Genomic DNA, 21,903 nt, shown 5'->3' on the forward strand with positions numbered 1-21,903 from the left:
GATTTGAACCAGAAAATGGCCCCTTGGCCCAGGTAGAAGTCGATGAAGTGTTTGGTTTCATGTGTCACGTAACCGGCAAAGTTCCTCCCCATGATGCTCTGCCGGGTGGGGTGTACTTCTTGTCAGACACCTTCTTGATGTGGGCAGCAATGTCCTTCTCTGATTATATGTCTCCAATGCCTGAGTAGCACACTCCACCAAGTCCTGTTGCATCTCCTCTGGCATATCAGCATTTAAAAAATTATTATTTTTAAAAAATATTTATTTATTTATTTATTTGGCTGTTCAGGGTCTTAGTTTCAGCATGTGGGATCTTTAGTTGCGTTATTCGAACTCTTAGGGCTTCCCTGGTGGTTCATTCAGTAAAGAATCTGCCTGCAATGCAGGAGACTCGAGTTCAGTCCCTGGGTCAGGAAGATCCCCTGGAGAAGAAAATGGCAACCCACTCCAGTATTCTTGCCTGGAGAATCCCATGAACAGAGCCTGTTGGGCTACACCTCATGGGGTTGCAAGAGCCAGACACCACTTAGCAACTAAATCACCATCATGTGAACTCTTAGGTTTGGCATGTGCAATCTAGCTCCCTGATCCTGGGCCCCCTGCATTGGGAATGTGGAGTCTTAGCCACTGGACCACCAGGGAAGTCCGCATATTGGCATTTTTGATCATGGCCTTTTGGTCACACGTGGTTACCAAGGAGCAGTGTGTGTGCTTAGTCGCTCAGTTGTGTCCAACTCTTTTCAACCCTATGGACTGTAGCCCACAAGGCTCCTCTGTCCATGGGGATTCTCCAGGCAAGAATACTGGAGTAGGTTGCTATGCCCTCCTCCAAGGGATCTTCCCAACCCAGGGATCGAACCTTGGGCTTCCCTCATGGTTCAGCTGGTAAAGAATCTGTCTGCAATGCAGGAGACCTGGGTTTGATCCCTGGGTTGGGAAGATCCCCTGGAGAAGGGAACAGCTACCTACTCCAGAATTCTGGCCTGGAGAATTCCATGGACTGTATAGTCCATGGAGTCACAAAGAGTTGGATATGACTAAGCGACTTTCACTTTCTTTACCATCTAAACCACCAGCTACTAGGGAAGCCCAAGAATACTGGAGTGGGTAGCCTATCCTGTCTCCAGGGCATCTTCCCAACTCAGGAATTGAACCAGAATCTCCTGCATTGCAGGCAGATTCTTTACCAGCTAAGCTACCAGGGAAGCCTGCCAAGGATCAGAGGGTTGGCCAACTGCGATGGTCTCCTGGGGGAGAGGCTGAAGAGGTTCAGACTTGTTGGGAGCGGTCATCGCTACCTAAGCCATGATGTTTCTCCAAATAATTTAGTTTTTTTTTTTTTTGGCCATGATGCATGGCATGTGGGATCTTAGTCCTCCTCCAGGAGTTGAATCTGCACCCCCCTGTATTGGAAGCATGGAGTCTTAACCACTAGACTGCCAGGGAAGTTCCAAAACAATATTGTTTTTTAACATAAAGTTTATTGTGTGCTGGCTCCTTAGAAGTCAGATATGAAAACGTGTTATGGTAGCTGTTCTCAAAAACAAACAAAATCTGCCTCTCTGGATAATGATAGCGTTGTTAAGGACAACTCCGAGGTTGCAAAATAGCGGTTGAGAATTAGTACTGGTAATTTCTAAATGAAATCATCATTTTTCTTTCGTGATTCATAAGCTTGAGTAAGTGGGATGTTGTGTGTGATGGGGGAGAGAACAGCCTGACTGACCTAAGAGGTGAGCCGCCACACCGCGTTGGTGGGTACTGATCCTGGAATAGGGGCCAGGCTGGCTCACCACTGCCCATCTTGATGCGGTCGGGCTCCTTGGGTCTGCGGCCTCACTTTATGCCCTCTGGCCTGTAGGGGGAGCTGCTTCTCCAACCATAGAGTATAGGATTTGTTTGGGGAAAAAAAAATCTATAGTTGTACAAAAGCTTGTAAAATTTTTTGTATGCTCTGGATAGTTATGGATCCCACAATTTTTTAGTTTGAATAAGCAAGGTGTCATGTTAATAATGATGATGATTTTTTGCTTGTATGGTGCTTTTTCATATGTTTCTGGAGTGATTTCCTTTGTATCTCTCCGTGGGGTTCTTCCAGTCACCTGACAGAGGAAGGAACTTAGGTGTGGCAAGTTACCAAGACTTTCTGCACCTAATGGAAAGCTCTTCTGACTCCCCACCTTTCACCTTTTCTGATTTGTCTTTTTAGGGTCAGTGTATGTGGATTTTCAAATGAGCCCTGGGTATAATAGTCTTGCATAGACTTGAGACTCTTATGGTTGCAAGTGCTAGAAAGCTCACCAACTGTTCTGAGCAAAGGCGAAATCTCCTGGTTTACATTAATGAAAAGTCATCCGTTAGAAACTGCTTTAGGCATGGCTTGATTGAGAGATTTGAACTGTGGTGTTGGAGAAGACTCTTGAGAGTCTCTTGGACTGGGAGGAGATCCAACCAGTCTATCCTAAAGGAGATCAGTCCTGGGTGTTCACTGGAAGGACTGATGTTGAAGCTGAAACTCCAATACTTTGGCCACCTCATGCGAAGAACTGACTCATTGGAAAAGACCCTGATGCTGGGAAAGATTGAGGGCAGGAGGAGAAGAGGACGACAGAGGATGAGATGGTTGGATGGCATCACCGACTCTATGGACATGGGTTTGGGTGGACTCTGGGAGTTGGTGATGGACAGGGAGGCCTGGTGTGCTGCGGTTCATGAGGTCGCAAAGAGTCAGACACGACTGAGCGACTGAACTGAACTGTTAGAGAGATTCCAGAGACCTACTCAGAATCCAGATGCTATCTGTCTGTCAGTTCTGCTCTGTCTTTGCTTCATCTCACAGTTCAGCTTTCCCCTCATGAGTCTTGTTGATTCCAGGCTCACATCCTTACAACTTCAAGTCTAATGGAAAAAGACTGTCTTCTTTGCAGCTTCTGCATAATTTCCAGGATTCACTCTGATTGCATCAGTTAGGGCCACTGCCCATCCCAGGTCTAAAAACTAAAAACTAACCAGGATGGAGTTATGCTGATTGGCCGGCCCTGGATCATGTCCTCCCTGAACCATTCACCGTGACTGGAAAGACCGAGAACACTATTTGGCCAGCCCTGGTCACACAGGATCCCCACCCACACCCATAGACTGATAAAGAAGGAGGCACATCCTCGATATTGGGGTGTTTCATCAAAGAAAGGGATCAGGAGATGAGGTAGCCAATAAACCCTCAAAAGTCCATTGTAAATGTCAGTCCTGTATGTCTCAGGCACATGGAGAGCTCTCTAACCTGGAGCAGTGCCTCTTCAAGTGTAGTCCACAGGCGGTGACAGCCTATGAGCTCTTGTTCAGTTCAGTTCAGTTGCTCAGTTGTGTCCAACTCTTTGCAACCCCATGCACTGCAGCACGCCAGGCCTCCCTATCCATCACCAACTCCCAGAGTCTACCCAAACTCATGTCCATTGTGTCAGTGATGCCATCCAACCATCTCATCCTCTGTCTTCCCCTTCTCCTCCTGCCTTCAATCTTTCCCAGCATCAGAGTCTTTTCCAATGAGTCAGTTCTTCACATCAGGTGGCCAAAGTATTGGAGTTTCAGCTTCAACGTCAGTCCTTCCAGTGAACACTCAGGATTGATCTCCTTTAGGATGGACTGGTTGGATCTCCTTGCAGTCCAAGGGACTCTCAAGAATCTTCTCCAACACCACAGTTCAAAAGCATCAATTCTTCCGTGCTCAGCTTTCTTCACAGTCCAACTCTCACATCCATACATGACTACTGGAAAAACCATAGCCTTGACTAGACGGACCTTTGTTGGCAAAGTAATGTCTCTGCTTTTTAATATGCTGTCTAGGTTGGTCATAACTTTTCTTCCAAGGAGTAAGCATCTTTTAATTTCATGGCTGCAGTCACAATCTGCAGTGATTTTGGAGCCCCCCAAAAATAAAGTCTGCCACTGTTTCCACTATTTCCACATCTATTTGCCATGAAGTGATGGGACTGGATGCCATGATCTTAGTTTTCTGAATGTTGATCTTTAAGTCAACTTTTTCACTCTCCTCTTTCACTTTCATCAAGAGCTCTTGTTACCTGGCCCTAAGCAGACTGTGCCAGAGTGAACATCAAGCTTGGCGCTAAACACATTGTTTAGTTGAGCTGGCTTTTTTTTTTTTCACAGCCATACTTTTTGAAGAAGGAAGCAGTGCACCGACTTACATTCTGTGTGTGAGCTCCTTATTGTCTTTTTTTAAAAAAAATTTAATTTATTTATTTGGCTGCTCTGGGTCTTAGTTTGAAAGTGAGAGATCTTCGATCTTAAATGCAGCAGGCTGGATCTATTTCCCTGATCTGGGCCCCCTGCATTGGGAGAGCGGAGTCTTTAGTCACTGGACCACCAGGGAAGTCCCTGGAGCTCCTTTTCGTCTGAGGGGACTGCAATTTTAATGGCCCTGACCTAGAACACAGATTTTTTTCATGGGCAGAAAGAAGTTGCTGCATTTCAAACACCAAGCAAAGCGAAACAACCCCAAACCAAATACACCTGGCTAGAGGAGGAAGAAGACAGAAAGGAGACACTTATTTTTTTCTTTTTTAGTGAAATAACTCAACCCAGCATCTTTTCTTTGTTTTCTGAGTTTTTTTGTTTTTACATAGTTGCTTAAAAATCTACAACAGAGTGGATGAAACATGAGGTACTTGTACAGCTTGTCTTAGATGGAAAACAGGTATCAACATGCTGGTGCCAAGCTGTCAGTTTCATGGATCCACGAGGAACTGGGGGAGAAAGCACTCAGTTAAAATCCGTGGGCGTGTTGTTATGCAAAACACTTATGGAGGTGCTTTGCTCCATAAAGGCCTCCTTTATCCAACAAGACTTTGAAGCCTTTCTTCTGATGTGTACCTCCTGAGAGGAAGCTGACTTAACTCTGCAAAGGCAAGGTGGGGACATTCTTTATTGATTTTTCCACCTTAAACTCACAACCAAATGATAGAATTAAGGCAAGATTATTTTTGGGGCTCTCTATTCAGCAAATATTTTATTGGGGAGTCTACTACTGGGGGCTTAACAAGGAAGAAGACCCAATCAAAAAGTGGGCCAAAGAACTAAACAGACATTTCTCCAAAGAAGACATACAGATGGCTAGCAAACACATGAAAAGATGCTCAACATCACTCATTATCAGAGAAATGCAAATCAAAACCACTATGAGGTACCATTACACGCCAGTCAGGATGGCTGCTATCCAAAAGTCTACAAGCAATAAATGCTGGAGAGGGTGTGGAGAAAAGGGAACCCTCTTACACTGTTGGTGGGAATGCAAACTAGTACAGCCGCTGTGGAGAACAGGGTGGAGATTCCTTAAACAACTGGAAATAGAACTGCCATATGACCCAGCAATCCCACTTCTGGGCATACACACTGAGGAAACCAGATCTGAAAGAGACACGTGCACCCCAATGTTCATCGCAGCACTGTTTGTAATAGCCAGGACATGGAAGCAACCTAGATGCCCATCAGCAGATGAATGGATAAGAAAGCTGTGGTACATATACACAATGGAATATTACTCAGCCATTAAAAAGAATTCATTTGAGTCAATTCTAATGAGATGGATGAAACTGGAGCCCATTATACAGAGTGAAGTAAGCCAGAAAGAAAAACACCAATACAGTATACTAACCCATATATATGGAATTTAGAAAGGTGGTAACGATAACCCTGTATGCGAGACAGCAAAAGAGACACAGATGTATTGAACAGTCTTTTGGACTCTGTGGGAGAGGACGAGGGCGGGATGATATGGGAGAATGGCATTGAAACATGTAAATTATCATATGTGAAACGAATTGCCAGTTCAGGTTCAATGCATGAGACAGGGTGCTCGGGGCTGGTGCACTGGGATGAACCAGAGGGATGGGATGGGGAGGAAGTTGGGAGGGGAGTTCAGGATGGGGAACACATGTACACCCATGGAGGATTCAAGTCAATGTATGGCAAAACCAATACAATATTATAAAGTAAAATAAATAAACAAATAATAAACAAATAAAATCTTAAAATGGAAAAAATAAAAGAAATCTAGGTCAAGGGAAATAGAAGAAGGCCACAGAGAGACTTAGTACATAGAAATTTATGCTATAGCATCTTATGAAACAAATATAATTGGGCGTTGGTTTCAGCTCTTTATCTTTTTGCAGTGAAGTAAAGAAGTTACAAGACTCTGCATGCTTGTAAGATAAATGCAAGCTTTTGCTGAAGAAACGCAGTGTCCTTCTTTGCTCTCAGTTCCTTCTGTATGCTCTGTGCTCAGTTGTGTCCAACTCTTTGCGACCCAGTGGACTTTATAACCCACCAGGCTCCTCTGTCCCTGGCACTTCCCAGGCAAAAATACTGAAGTGGCTTGCCATTTCTTCCCCAGGGACTCTTCCCAACCCAGGGATCAAACCCGCATCTCCTGTGTCTCCTGCATCATAGGCAGATTCTTTACCCATGGGACTCTCAGTTACTTAGTCCTCATTATGGGTAGGATTGGCCACATAGGGTCTTTGGTCTCATTCTTATAACAAACCCAATGGTAACCTAGTTTCTGGGATTCCTAGTCCGTTTGGTAGCATGATGACAGCATGGTTCAGTAGGAACAGTTCTCTGGGGTTAAAACTGCTGCTCTGCAATTATCTCACTCCTTTCCTTTAGGAACATTTATTTCTGCAGGCATGATTTTGATAAAAAACTAGGCAGACAAGTGTTCAAAGGTATATTCTTTGGCAAGAACCTGGCAATGAATTATTCTATAATATATTGTAGATTGAAGTCACACACATCCAAATTGAAGGTAGGATTGATGTTCTACAAAACTAAGAAGCCAACCCACAGCTTGGCTAAGCGAGCCATCCACACTCCTGCAGAGGGACCCGAGGCCGTGCCTGTGGTCAGAGCCAGAGCTTTCCATAGAAAACTGTTTTAAGTCAGTCCCAACACCTGAACAAACAACAATCAAGGCTTGAAAATTCCACGCTGGGAAGCATGGGAATAATGAGAAATTTGAAGTAAAAGTTACTGATTTCTTTTTACAGCCAGAGAAAAATTTCCAACGGTGCATGGACAAAATGTTGAATTTTAAGTGAATGGACTCCAAGAATAAATTAGTTGCAAATTATGCCCCTGAGTCATGAAATGAATTGGACTGCAGTGTAGTTGAACTTGGTCAATTATGTTTTATGTCAAAAATGATGATTTGGGTTTCATGGTAGTTGATCTTGGGCCATTTTTCCTAATGAAAGATGGTGGGACCTTTTGTTATTGAGGCCATTCCTAGCGCCTTGACAGTGTGGAAGAACAGACTTGATTTTCTGTTCTCTTTAGCAGCAAGCTAGTATCTAGGTTGTCTAAAAGTGGTTTCAGATTATTAAGAGGCAGGTTTAAAAAGAGAATCAAGGTATATTCCCTCCCTTTTCTCATCTGTATAATAGGAAAGTTATTTTAGTGTTTCTCTCAAAGGGTTATTATGATGATTCAACATGTAAAAGCAGTTAGGATGGAGTCTGGCACATAGGAAGCATTCAGGGTATCTCGACTGTTACTATTGTTATTATCATTTCTCAGAACTTTTTTTTTTTTTGGCCATACCATGTATCTTGTGGGACCTTAATTCCCCAACCAGGAATCAAACCCATGCCCCCTGCAGTGGAAGTGAGGAGTCTTAACCCCTAGACAGCCAGGGAAGTCCTCATTTCTCACAACTTTTGTCTGATTTCACAGAAGTAGGTCTACTGAACTTCAGTCTGTAAAGGGCAGGTTTTCTGAAATAATTGGTCACTGGCGTCTCTTGAACTAATCGCATAGTTCAGATTAAGGCTTGGTACACAGAGGTGGAGGCCAAGGGAAAGTCAGTAATTATAAGTTGCAGATTGCCTTAGTATTGTTCTTGATAAATCTCTTTGGAGGCCTATAAAAGTCAATGGTAGAGTTACTGTTTCTAAAGTCTGCTAGCTCCTTAGTCAAGAAAAATGGCTTGAGAAATTCAGATTAGACCATTTTAAAGTAGAAATGGATGATGTCCCTTTAAACATGGAGTTTACGCTAAGGTCATCCGTTTTAGATCACACCAGTTTTATCACTGGAGGACGAAGACTGGCAGATTTTGGAACAATACACAGTTGTGATGGACTTTGTACAGGTGTGGATCCAGGAAGCTTCCACTGGGAGCTTGCCATAACCTGGATCCTACAACTTCGAGGATGGGGCTTCCCTGGTGGCTCAGTAGTGAAGAACCCGCCTGCCAATGTAGGAGACATGGATTCTCTCCCTGGGTTGGGAAGATCCCCTGGAGAAGGAAATGACTACTCACTCCAATATTCTTGCCCGGGAAATCCCATGGACAGAGGAGCCTGGTGGGCTACAGTCCATGGTATCACAGAAGAGTCAGATGTGACTTAGCGACTAAACAACAACAAACATCAGGTCTGGGAGTGTGGGCTTTGCTGTTACTCAGTTGGAATCCTGGAGTCCCACCCTGAACCAGCTGTGAGCTCACCAACAAGCTGCCCCATCACCCTGAGCTTCAGTTTCCTTGTTCGTAAATCAGGGTAACAGCATCTATGGATACAGTTGTTGAGAGATGATTTAAATAAGAGAATGCAATTAAAATAATTAGCACTGTGCTGGACACATTGTTGGTACCTATTATTAGTGAACTTTAAGGTCAGTTCTATATGTACAGATAGATCCTTTTACAGAATCTGCTCAGATTCTGCTAGGGCGATGGAGGAACCTATTGACGGTTTATAAAATTGAGAAAATAAAACCTCTTTGAGGTCAAGAGTTAGAGTCTAGTGAAAGTGAAAGTCGCTCAGTCGTGTCCTACTCTTTGAGTCAATCCTAAATCTCATCTCCTTTCTGGTTTTATAGTCAAGGAGGCAAAAACATGTAAAATCAGGTCTTCTTGTTGTGTGCTCAGTCGCTCAGTCTTATCTAACTCTTTGTGACCCCATGGACTGTAGCCTGCCTGCCAGGCTCCTCTGTCCATGGGATTTCCCAGGCAAGAATACTGGAGTGGGATCCAGTTTGTTTTTCCAGGGGATCTTCCTGACCCAGGGATCAGGTCTTAATTTTAAATAAATATGATCTAGGTGGGCCTTTTATTTTCACTGTCATGTACTGCAGGATTAACCTAAAGATTTTCTGTTCTGTCTTCTTAGGCTCAGACCTGGAAGGCCAGGGCCCAAGTTTTCCCAACATGAACCTAATGGATGAGGCCAGTTAAAAAAATCTCTAGTAATCTTAAAATACATAAAACATAATAGGAAACATAAAAGCTTAAGAGGAATAAAAAGAGGCACAAAAGATGAAAAACATAGGAAATAATTATGATTTTAAAGGGAAAAAAAGAGTTGAGTTGAACTTTCAACGAAAAAGAGTAGAAAACATTAAAAAAAAAGGAAGAAAAATGTAAGGTAAGAGCTCAGAATGAAATGAAACAGTGTGAGTTAGAACAAAATACTAAAATAGGGCAGAGCTATAAAATTATAAAAGTCTTAATGACAAGGTAAAAATATATCCTCCCCAAAGTTAAGAATAAATCCACCTGGAAGTGATAGGACAGTAGCATCTGCTTAAAGACCCACTTAAGGGTCCTCGAAGCAGGAACAATTTCTCAGCTCAGATGGCCCTTTTATTTTCACTGTCATGTACCACAGGATTAACCTATAGATTTTCTGTTCTGTCTTCTTAGCTGTCCTCAATCGACACCACTGAGTGGAGGCTTAGTACCCGTTAACACTGACAGCCTTCATGCAGGGCTCCTGCATGGTTTCCACCTTCCTCCCAATAGCTTCAGGTTGTAGGTATTGTTATCCTCATACTACAGAGGAGCAAACTGTTTGGATGAGTGCCCTGCTCCATGAGCAGATGGTGGAGCTGGAGCCTGAAACCCAGGCTGATGCCAAAACCCATGCATATTCTTGATTTTCTTCTGCTTTCCAGGAAACATCACCAGTGGCAACAACAAAGATAATAGCAAATATCCCTTGCCCTTCAATCCCTCCCTTGGCCTTGTCAAGATCATCTGTCAAATTAGGAAAGACTGCTGTTCTTAGCAAACAGCCCGGCAATAGTCAGTGTGCAGTGGGTACTCTGTGTATCTTGACAGCCCACTGCTTGTTGTCCAGTCTTTAAGTTGTGTCCAACTCTTTGCAACCCCATGGACTGCAGCATGCCAGTTTCCCCCATCCTTCACCATCTCCCAGAGTTTGCTCAAGTTCACGTCTGTTGAGTCAGTGAGGCTATCTAACCATCTCATCCTCTGTTGCCCCTTTCTCCTTTTGCCTTCAATCTTTCCCATCATCAGGGTCTTTTCCAATGAGTCAGCTCTTCACATCAGGTGGCCAAAGTGTTGGAGCTTCAGCTTCAGCATTGGTCCTTCCAATGAATATTCAGGACTGATTGCCTTTAGGATCAACTGGTTTGATCTCCTTGCTGTCCAAGAGACTCTCAAGAGTCTTCTCCAGCACCACAATTTGAAAGCATCAGTTCTTTGGTGCTCGGCCTTCTTTATGGTCCAACTCTCACATCCATACATGACTACTGGAAAAACCCTAGCTTTGACTATATGGAACTCTGTCGGTAAAGTGATATCTCTGCTTTTTAATATGCAACCTAGGTTTGTCCCACTGGAGTGTAACATTTTAAAAATATTTTCTCCTTCTCCCCCTTTTTTGGGGGTTACAGTGTTGATCCCAGTTATTCCACCATTGACTTTAGTCTCCTAAATGTTTCCCTCCTGTGTCCACTTTTCTTCATCTCCACAGCCACTACCAGGTTCAGGCCGCCGTCTGGGGATTCCTTCTGTTAGTTTCCTGTAGCTACTGTGACAAATTACTACATCCCTGGGTGACTTAAAACAACAGAAACTTATTCTCTCCCAGTTCTGGAGGCCAGGGTTCTGAAACGGCTGTGCTCCCTCCAGAGGCTCTTGGGGAGAATCCGGGCCTCGCCTCTTCCAATTTCTGGGGGCTGCTGACATGCCTTGGCTTGTGGCTGCATCCCTCTGTCTCTGCCTCTGGGGTCACATTGCCTATTCTCTATGTGTGTCACATCTCTGCTTCTCTCTTAGGAGGATACATGTATTTGCATTTGGGACCCACCTAGATCATCCAGGGTATTCGCTCCATCTCCAGATTCTCGATTTAATTATATTTGCAAAGGCCCTTTTTTACTGTATGAGGTGACTTTAACAAATCCGAGGGATTAGGACTTGGGCATAGTTTTTATTTTTAACACTTATTTTCATGTGTTTATATGTATTTGTGTGTATTTATATGTATTAGTATGCATGCAGCTGTGCTGGGTCTTGGTTGCAGCGCTCAGCCTCCTCAATCTTTGTTGCGATATGCAGGATCCTTAGTTGTGCCATTTGGGATCTGATTCTCTGACCAGGGATTGAACCCAGGCCCCCTGCTTTGGGAGCACAGAGTCTTAGCCACTGGACCACCAGGGAAGTCCTGCGGCTAGAGTTTTGAGGGTTTTCAATTTTCAATCTGCCACACCGCTAAACTTCTGTAATCATCTCTGTCTCTTCTGCACCCAGCAGCCCAAGTTCCTATAAACATGCAGATGTAGTCATGTCACTTGGACTTTAAACTCTTCAGCATCTCCTATGGCCCTTTGGATGGTCCTGACTGCTTGATATGGTTACCTCCTCACCTTCCCCTCGCCCACCTTCCCCTTCCACACTATTTCCACCCCACTCAGATCCTCTGGGCTTTCGTGTGCTCTTCTGTCTCCAGCCTTCTCCCACCTTATCTCTTTTTGCTGTGCTCATTCTAGCTCATCATTCGGTTCCTGTTTAGACTTTGGGCTTCACTTCCTCCGAGAAGGCGTGCTCTGCCCACGCTGGGTTAGTTTTGCCTTTCTGTGCATCTGGTCAGAGCTCTCACCTCTAGAGAGACAGCCTATCTGTCACGTGTGCAGCTGTTCATGGGATGTGTCCCCTACACCTGGCACAGTCCCCAACACACAGTAGGTGCTTAATAAGTGGTGAGAAAACCCATAAGAAGGGAGTCCCTACACCTACCAAGCATCATGCCAGCAGCGAGAACGCTGATCCACGCAGAAGGGTTTTTGCTGGAGAGGAGTAGCTATGTGAATGCCAACAGTTCCCACAGATCTTTTATTTTGAAGCAGACATCAAGAATTATGTAATTATGAGATCAAAGAAATATTTTCATGCTTATTCCTTTGTTTTCTTTCAGGCCATTCCTGTGTTTCTCACTTTGCATAATGCAGCCGAAGTTATCATCTGTGGGCACCAGAAGTGTTTTCGGAAAGAGGTAAATGATTACGCAAAAGGCTAGTTTCACTTCCCTTGCTTGAAATTTCAAAGACATGCTTTTTATGTACGGCCCAGGTTAGTGCCTGCCTTTTTCCTGCCATCTGTTTCCAGTCAAGGCTGCCTGACGGTGGTCATTAATTATTTTCAAGGACCACAGTTTCGACATCCCTTTCGGTTACCCAGCATACGCTTATGGGTCTGAACAGAACTCACCTCCAGGCCAGTAATGAACCAGGGGCTGAGGGGGGGCTGAGGAAGAGATGCCTGTGGGCCTGGGGGCTGTGGGGGAGTGGGCATTACCCCACCGCATCCCAGCACCACGAGGAAATTGATGGCAAGCTTCCCATAGGGTGCTGGGAGCTTTAGCCCACCCCAGGGAAAACTTCTTTTCTTCCCCACCCCAGCTCTGCCTTCCACCACCTGGAACAGCTTCCCTCACCTTCTGGGCCTCCATCTGTGCAACGGGGAGAGAAATGTCACCCACCCAAGAGTCGTAGGAAGACCCTATCAACTACTTGGTGCTCCCAACACTTTCTGGCACATAGTAGGTGCTTTGTACTCATGAGCTATGATTTTTAATCTTATGAGTGGTAGATTTTTTTGTATATTGTAGTGGTTTTTTGCCATACATTGACATGAATCAGCCATGGAGGGTAGTTTTATTTTTTAATAATTTTATTTATTTATGTTTTATCTTTGGCTGTGCTGGTCTTTGTTTCTGTGCAAGCTTTTCTCTAGTTGCGGTGCCCAGGCTTCTCACTGCGGTGACTTCTCCTGTGGCAGGGCACAGGCCCTAGGGCTTCAGTAGCTGTGGCTCCCAGGCTCTAGAGGACAGGCTCATTAGTTGTGGAGTGTGGGCTCAGTTGCTCCACGTGATCTTCCCGGATCAGGGCTTGAATCTCTGTCTCCTGCACTGACAGGCAGATTCTTTACTACTGAGCCGCCAGGGATGCCCATTGGTGCTTTTAGTTTGGTACCTCTTTTGAGAGTTCCTTTTTTCTAATATCTGCCTATTTCAGATGACTTCCATCAAAAATTTGGAACTCTTAAACTCGAGAGAGGCTAGTGGGTCATTCAGGCAACACATTTTTTATAGGCGTGCCGGGAAGATAGGTGGCCTTCCTGTGGCCAAGGCCACTCCACTCACTCCAAGGGACCAAGGGACTTTTCTGACACACAGATCTGATCATGTTCCCCCACATACAGCTCTTCAGGACTGCCCAGAACCTACCTGGAGGCACGCAAAGCCCTTCACCACCTGGGCCCCGTCCATCTGTCTGGCTGTAGAAATTCCAGCCATAGCCAAACTTCTGTCTTTTCCTAGACCATGTCTTGATGTTTCTCTCCTCTGATCTGTCCAGAAACTTCTTCTCGCACCCCCACCCCCATTCACTCTGTGAATATTTCTGCATCCCTGGGTGTGTGGCTGCCCTGCCAGGCCCTGGGTCTACAGTCATGAACAAGAAGCGTAGTTTCTGCTCTTAAGGACATGACCGAGCCACTGACATTCACGTGGGCACACGCCGCTGCATTGGAAGCTCAGAGTCTTAACCGTTGGACCGCCAGGGAAGTCCTGAGCATCCCTTTCGTTCTCATCTTCATTTCTACTCTTCCTCCAAACTCTGGAGATGTTGGCTGTGTTTAGCTCAGAATCTGTTAGTGACACGTTTTCCCAAGTTGGGGGCAGTTATCCAGGTGGCAGGCCAGGTCACCTCTGGTGACCCAGGTGTCATCCTTCTGGGACCGAAGGGATTCGAATCTCCACCAGGGGGCAGGGGAGTCAAGGTCCGCTTTGCCTTTTGGACTGTTGAGGCGGGTTCCACGAAGATGAGAGAGAACATAGGAGAGGTAACAAAGGCTCTAAAGACGGGAACCATGGCTCTGTTCACAGACGCCTCGTGTTCATTAAACCAGTACCAACCGGATGATTTAGTCACATGTGAAAACTTAAGAGAGCCTTCACAGCAAACCACACAATTCTCTTGCCAGTGCTTTACCTTCTTAAAAAAAAAAAAATTGAGATATACTTGAAAGATAAAATTATATTCATTTCAGGTGTTCTGTATAATGATTCAGTGTGTATATTTCGAAATGATCACCACAGTGACTCCAGTTAACATCCATCACCATGCATAGTTACAACATTTTTTTTTCTTGTGATGAGAATTTTAAGATCTATTCTCTTAACAACTTCCAAAACATGCAGTAGACTGTTGTTAACTATAGGCACTGTGCTGTACATTATCACATCATCAGCACTTGCTCATTTTATAATAAATGGGAGTTCGTACCTTTTAAGTGTGTCACTTTTATAGTATTATTTATTTATTTCATTTTTAGCTGTGCTGGATCTTTCTTGCTCCACGACCTTTTCTCTAGTTGTGGAGAGCGAGGGCTACTCTCTAGTTACAGTGCACGGGCTTCTCATTGCAGTTCCTTCTCTTGTTGGGAAGCACAGGTCCTGGGATTCGAGGGCTTCACTAGTTGCAGCTCCCAGGCTCTAAAGCACAAACTCAGTAGTTAGTTCCTCGCCTGTATGCTGGATCTTCCCAGATCAGGGATTGAACTCCTGTCTCCTGCACTGGCAGGAGATGGATTCTTTACCTCTGAGCCACCAGGGAAGCCCAGTGCTTCACTTTTAAATAATATGGTCGTACTTCACACTTTGAGCCAGAGGAAGGAAAAAACCCCAAAACTGTAGTTTGTCCTCAACTAGCAAAATAATCCTTCTGAAATGTACCTGGCCATTTTCCTTATCAAATGTAGAAAAATCTATGCTTCTCCCTGCTAGAGATTTCTTCCCAAGTGCCAAGGCCTAATTCCCTTAAAGTAATAAAAAAGGAAGTAATAAAGGTGGAGTCTGTGTTAAAATTTCTTTGTTTCTTCATTTCAGGGAGCTTTAAACGCCAAGTTCCGATTTCCCCAATCTGCCCTTTTTTCCTTCTCTCTAGGGGTGGAATCAAATGTCCCTGGTCCTTTTTTTTTCTGTTTCCTAATTTACACATCATACCAGAGAATTTATAGCGCTGCTCAGAGTCAGAGCTGGATTAATGAAAGGAAAATTTAAAGAGACAGAGTGGAATAGAAGTTGAACCAGAGCCTGATTTCTTTTCCTGCACAGGATACATCAATTTCTGTCTCCTTTTCATGGCGCATGAGATATTTGAAGGCATGGGCGTGGTGGCATTGTGCTTTTTTGTGGGTAAACAGAGTTCTAATGGTGAGAGTGGTAAAACTTCTCATCCAGAAGTGACTCACCTCTGGACCTCTGAGTCATCCTTCATTTGGTCCAAGCAGAAAAAGCCTCAATAAAAACTGAAGTGCAGCAACTTGTTAAGACCCCAATAAACTTACTCATAATTTATGTGCTTCTTGATCTAAATATTTTCTTTTAAGGAGAACAAAAAAAAAATTTTTTTATGACTAATGCTAAGTCTTTTTATTTTCATACAGAAAACTTCTCCTGCAAAGATTTGTAGGTAAGTTTAAAAAAAAAAAAAACCAACTCCACAAACCTCTAAAATAGAAGATTTAACCTGATTTTAAACTCTGATAAGAAACCGTCTGTTGATGATTCATTCTTGAGAGTTGACAGAGGAATTTCTTACAAACACTCGTATATCCCTGTTTCATGTCTTATTCAAAAATTTACTTCCTTTTTTTTCCCTGAAATATTTTATTTCTAAGGGGAAAACAACCCGTGCTAGGTTTCAACCACTGATGCCCAGAATTTCGCTGAGTTGCGCAATACTGATGAAGAATGAAAATGGAAAAATGGAAACGACTTAAAGTTTTAAAAATAAGGTTTGCAGTTTACTGAGTTTTTAAGAATTCCCACGGTGGAAAAAGGTGCATCCAGGGATCTGAGTCGTGGTTTTGGGCCACATGGCACCATGGCCGTGGACAGACTGCACACCCCTCTGTTTCTCAGTGTCCCCAGTTAAAACATGAGCAGTGACCCGCCTCCCCCCACAACCCATCCCTGTGCCCCCTTTTGTGCAAATTCTGATCCGAGTGCCTCATTCTCTGATGACTTCCTGTCTCCTCCGCAGTAGCTGCGAAGCTCAGTCCTGTAGATAGAAAATCAGCAGAAATGCTTTGATGCATGGATTTGGGCCTTTTTGTTTCAGCTATTTCTGGGCTTTTATCCAATCTCCTTTTTTTTTCGGCCTGTATTACAGGCTGCTACTTGAAGAAGAAAAAAAACCCCACAGTCAGGACTCATCCTCTTGTTTAAGAGATTAGCAGGTGTTAAAGAGAGGCATTAAAACCCATTCATGCCATGCCTGGTGGAATCAGGTGTTGCTCAAGGGCAAGTTTGGTGGGAACCTGGGCTCTCCCACACCTGGCTGACCCCCTTCTCCCCTCAGTCCCAAGGGCCTGTCTGTCTGAGGGCTCTCACACTCATGGCCTGTGGATGGTGAAGTGTCCTATGTCTGAAGCAGGGGTCCCCAACCTCCAGGATCTAATGCCTGATGATCTGAGGTGGGACCGATGTAATAATAATAGCAATAAAGCGCACAGTAACTGTAATGTGCCAGAATCATCCCCAAACCATCCCCCTACCCTGGTCCATGGAAAAAAATTGTCTTCCATGAAACCGGCCCGTTGTGCCAAAAAGGATGGGGACCGGAGCTCCAAAGCCTTCTGTCCACTGCAGGCAGACACTGAAGCCATGCGGGTCCTCCTCTCCCCACACGTGCAGCCTGTCTATTCATGTGCAGTTGCAGGAACCCTCGCTGTGAGCCTCCCTCCCATCGTCTTACCCTGGCCTCTGAGTTGCTCTGCAATTGGGTGCCAGGGAGTCTTCTTGAGGCCATTTGTGTGTGTGCCTTGAAAGTTGGCAAGACTGCAGGAGTGGGTGGGCTGGAGTGGAGAACCTCTGCCTGTCATCCTGCCCCTCCCAAGGCCCTGAGGCCCCAGCTCCAAGGCTTCCCCCGTGCCCGTCCTGTTCCGGGCTGGGCTAGCCAGGCCAGTCTGTCAGGTACATGTGTGTGTCATGATAACATTGAGGACTTGGGGGGACGGTGTGTGGACAGAACTGATTAGCATCACTATTGCCAGTGTACTTAAGTTATGAAGAGCCTGTTGTCATGTATTACATATATATGTAAGTAATACAGAATTCAATACGTAAATAGAATATATGGCTTCCCAGGTGCGCAGTGGGTAAAGAATTTGCCTGCAATGCAAGCAGACGCAGGAGATGCGGGTTCAATCCCTGGGTCGGGAAATCTCCTGGAGGAGGGCATGGCAACCCATTCCAGTATTCTTACCTGGAGAATCCCATGGACAGAGGATCCTGGTGGGTTACAGCCCACGGGGTCGCAAAGAGTTGGACACGACTGAAGCGACTGAGTACGCATAGAATATATATGGGTGTGAGATGTCCCACGATAAAATCCTCTAATGGTGAAAATGCTGTATTCACTGTCCCTGTTCATGTCCTTGATCCTTTGCTGTTTGCTGCCTGATGCAATGGTCAGAAGGGACCCAATCCTAAGTATGTTGCTGCCTCATAAATGGAAAAAAGGGAAAAGAGCATGTGATCATGTGGGTGTTGTGTTTTCTGCTGCCTTCCTTTAGGAAGAGAGAATGACTGGGACAAGATAGAGGGCAAGGTATGTTGGTATAGGAAACCCAAATACCATATAAAAACCATTTATTTCTAAGTCAAAAAATAACTCCAAATAGACTTTCTCATGAATGAGAAAATTTGAAAATACCTATGATTGGCAATGTTACTTTTTTGTGCAAGAATTTTTTTAAAAAAGCCTTTTATGATGGCAATTTCTAAATATATATATAAAAAATAAAAAGAATAGTAAAATGAGCGTCTGTAGATTCATCACTGAGATTCAACAATTTGCAACTTAAGCCTGCACCCAGCACCTCATTTCAGCAAATCCCAGGCTCTGTAGGATTTCATCCATAAATATTTTTGTATGTATAAGAGATTTTTTTCCTAATGAAATTTTTAATTATTATTACTATTTGGCTGTGCCAGTGACTTGCAGGATCTTACTTTCCTGACCAAGGATTGAACCTGGGCCCTTGGCAGTAAAAATGGTCAGAGTCATAACCACTGACCACCAAGGAATTCTCTTATTTGGGAAAAAAGTTTAAACTGGTAGAAAAGTTGCAGGCATATTACAATGAACTCCCATATACCTTTTATTTAGTGTCACTCATTGATAACAGTTTTTGTATTTGCTTTCTTTCTCTCTCCATATATATACACACACACACATATACACATGGTGGCCCAGCAGTAAAGCGCCTCAGCCGATGCAGGAGATGCGGGTTTGATCCCTGGGTCAGGAAAATCCTCTGGAAAAGGAAATGGCTACCCACTCCAGTATTCTTGCCTGGAGAATTCCATGGACAGAGGAGCTTGGCAGGCTACAGTCCATGGGATCGCAAAAGAGTTGGACACAAGTTAGTGATTAAACAACAACAACATATGTGTCACACAAAATATATATCAGAATATATATAATTATTCTTACTCATATTTTTTCTGGACCATTTGAGAATATGTTGCAGGGATTATGACTATACCCCTAAATACTTCAAAGTGTGTCTCCTAAAGATAATAATCTTTTGTGTAACCACAGTGCAATGATTATGTTTAGAAAATTAACATCTCATACAGTACTGTTATGTAATATTGAGTCGATGTTCAAATTTGGTCAATTATCCTGTTATTTTCTTTTGTAGTATTCACCTCCCCCAAAGATGCTGTGTCTCTTCCTAACCTTTATTTTTTTTTATATAACCTTTAATCTGGAACAGTTCCTTGGTATTTTATTGCCTTTCATTGCCTTCAGATTTTTGAATAGTATAAGCCCATTGTTTTGTGGACTGTCCCTGAGTTTGGGTTTGTCTCAGCGTTTCCCTGAGATTCAGTCTAGGTTGTGCATACTAACACATGAGTGGCACTGTACCCTTCTCAGTACATCATATCAGGAGGCACATGATATTGATCTGTCCCACTACTGGAGATGTTAAGTTTGATTATTTGAGTGAGTTGTTAAGATTGTAATATGCTTTCCACAATGTTTTCTTATTGGTAAGCAGCAAAACTGTAGTCTGCTTGGCCACATTTCCCACTTCCCTAGTGGTTCAGATGTTAAAGAATCTGCCTGTAATGTGGGAGACCTGAGTTCAATCCCTGGGTTGGGAAGATCCCCTGGAGGAGGGCATGACAACCCACTCCAGTGTGCTTGAGAATCCCTTGGACAGAGGAGCCTGGTCGGCTGTAGTCCCTCGGACAGAGGAGCTTGGTGGGCTGTAGTCCATGGGGTTGCAAAGAGGTGGACACGACTGAGCGACTGACACTTTCACTGGCCAGTTTTCCGCTAGTGTATTTGTTGGGATCGGTAGTTTTAAAAAATCTCCTTTTATGTACACTTTTTTTTTTTTTTTAACCTCGACATGTGGCATGTGGGATCTTAGTTCCTCAACCGGCCATCCAACCCATGCTCCCTGCATTGGAAGCACAGACTCTTAGCCACTGGACCACCAGGGAAGTTCCTATATATACTGTTGTTCTTGAGTGAGCCAGCTGTGGTTTTATACATGTCCTGCAAATGCCTCTTTCTGGGAAGATGGCTCACTGAGCCCCAGAGAAGGAACTGTTTGGTGTCAGCAGAGCACGTAACTGAAAACTAGACGGATAATGTGGTGCTCAGAGGATGAACAGGGCAGCTGGGTGTGGTCTTTCGGGATCTCTGCCTCACCGGAGCTCCAGTTCACCCTCTTCGGGACGCCCTTCATTTGAATAATAAAGCTGTGTCTTTTACCTCCTCTCCACAGTGCCCTCTTCCTCCTGGCCGCCGCCGGGTGCCTGCCCTTCAATGACTCCCAGGTAAGTTCAGGTAGACTCACTTTGCGAACTTCCAGGCAGGGCCTAGGGGATCCGTCGGCCAGGCCAGCACCTCCCCTCGGGTCTTTGCCTTCTGTCTGTGTGTGGCAGGGTGGCCCGCAGAGCTCAGACCTCTGGGTGCTGTGATGGGGGTAGTCCACCCTCTGTACCAGCTCGGAGGACCTGCGAGCCCAAATGACCCACACACCGAGGCAAAATTGATTTTCCACTCTCATCCCAAGGGGGCTTCCCAATGGCTTAGCGGATAAAGAGTCTGCCTGCAATGCAGGAGACACAGGAGACGTGGGTTTGATCCTTTGGTTAAAATGATCCCCTTGAGGAGGCAATGGCAGCCTATTCCAGTATTCTTGCCTGGAAAAATCCCAGGGGCAGAGGAGCTTGATGAGCTGTTGTCCATGGGGTCGCTAAGAGTCGGACATGACTGACCAACTACCATTTTCACTTTCACATCCCAAGGGCCTCACCTACACAGTGATTTTCACTCTGTTTTCCTGAGTTTTTCTTTCTTAGGCACTGAGGGCCCACCCCCACCTCCAGGAATCATCTCTTGCCTGGGTCTTTTTTCCCTTCTTTCCTTCCCCAGCATTGATTAAAATCCCCATCAAGTGTCAGGCACCAAGCCAGGCTCTGGGGGCACAAAGAGAAATTGCCTTCGTCCGGGCAGAAGCTGGAGTCTAGTCAGAGCAAAGAGGAGGGGGCAGACAACGAACAGATAATTATAACCCGGGGAGGCCAGGGCTCTGTCCGGGGCGGGGTGGGATCCTGCCAGGCGCCTGGGAAGAGTTGGAGGCTCAGAGGAGGAAGAGCTGATGATTATATTGAGCTTGCTGGGTGCCAGGCTCTGGGCCAATGCTTTAGTGCCTTATTTTATTTAATCTCACAACAATTCCACAAGGGTAGCGGCTATTATTGTCTCTATTTTGTAGTTAAAGAATAGTGAGGCCCAAAAGGTCACCAGCTAACAAGTAAGTGGAGATTTTAGAATTTAACCCAGATCTTTCTGATGCTGGAGCCAGGCTCTGTTTACTGGACCTAAATCTTTCTTTATTTGGCTGTTCTTCATGGCAGCGCACGGGGCTTCTCTGTGGTTGTGGCTCATGGAGTTCTCTCTCTAGTTATGGTGTGGGCTCTAGCAGCTTAGTAGCTTGAGTTTAGTGGCCCCGTGGCATGTGGGATCTTAGTTCCCTGACCAGAGATCGAGCCCACATCCCCTGCATGGGGAGGTAGATTCTTAACCACTGGCCACCAGGCAAGTCCCTGGACCTAAATCTTGAAGGGTGAGGAGGAGTGAGCCAGGAGAAGAAGGCAGGGGCGGACAGAGTCGTGGAGGTCTCCTAAGTGCTCTGTGACTCAGCCTCATGGATCACCTACCGTGTGTGTGCCCCTGGGCTAATTCCTGCCCTCTTGGAATTGACCATCTCATGGAGGGTGAAGACAGAGACAGATCATAAGCTAAATGGAATGTGTCAGGTGAGATAAATGAAAAAAATAAGGGAGGGAGGGAGAGGAGGGAGTGCCCCTTGGCCAAGTTGGCTGGGGAAGTGCAAGTTCTCTTTCTCTGAAGAGGGGATGGGCAGTGGATGGGACTGGTTGGGTTGACAGGGGCTTATCACGGGGGTTCTTGGGTGCCTTGTGTTCGGATTTCATCCTGAAGCCACTGGGGGACTGTTGGATGATTTTAAGCAATAGGTGACAC

At 44.9% G+C, this 21,903-nt stretch overlaps 1 protein-coding gene across 11 annotated transcripts in view; it reads left to right on the plus strand.

The window, feature by feature from the left end:
- Positions 1-21,903, plus strand: part of TMEM241 (transmembrane protein 241) — a 113,165-nt gene that overhangs the window by 31,497 nt on the left and 59,765 nt on the right. For 9 of the 11 annotated variants that reach the window (XM_043889076.1, XM_043889081.1, XM_043889080.1 and 6 more), the window contains 3 exons: positions 12,240-12,317; positions 15,773-15,798; positions 20,138-20,189. In XM_043889076.1, the coding sequence (XP_043745011.1) occupies positions 12,240-12,317; positions 15,773-15,798; positions 20,138-20,189 (156 nt within the window). The remainder of the gene's footprint in view (positions 1-12,239; positions 12,318-15,772; positions 15,799-20,137; positions 20,190-21,903) is intronic. The other 2 variants (XM_043889084.1, XM_043889085.1) reach the window with 1 other exon arrangement.

The sequence above is a fragment of the Cervus elaphus genome, chromosome 27, assembly GCF_910594005.1.
Source record: "Cervus elaphus chromosome 27, mCerEla1.1, whole genome shotgun sequence".
Lineage (NCBI taxonomy): Eukaryota > Metazoa > Chordata > Mammalia > Artiodactyla > Cervidae > Cervus > Cervus elaphus.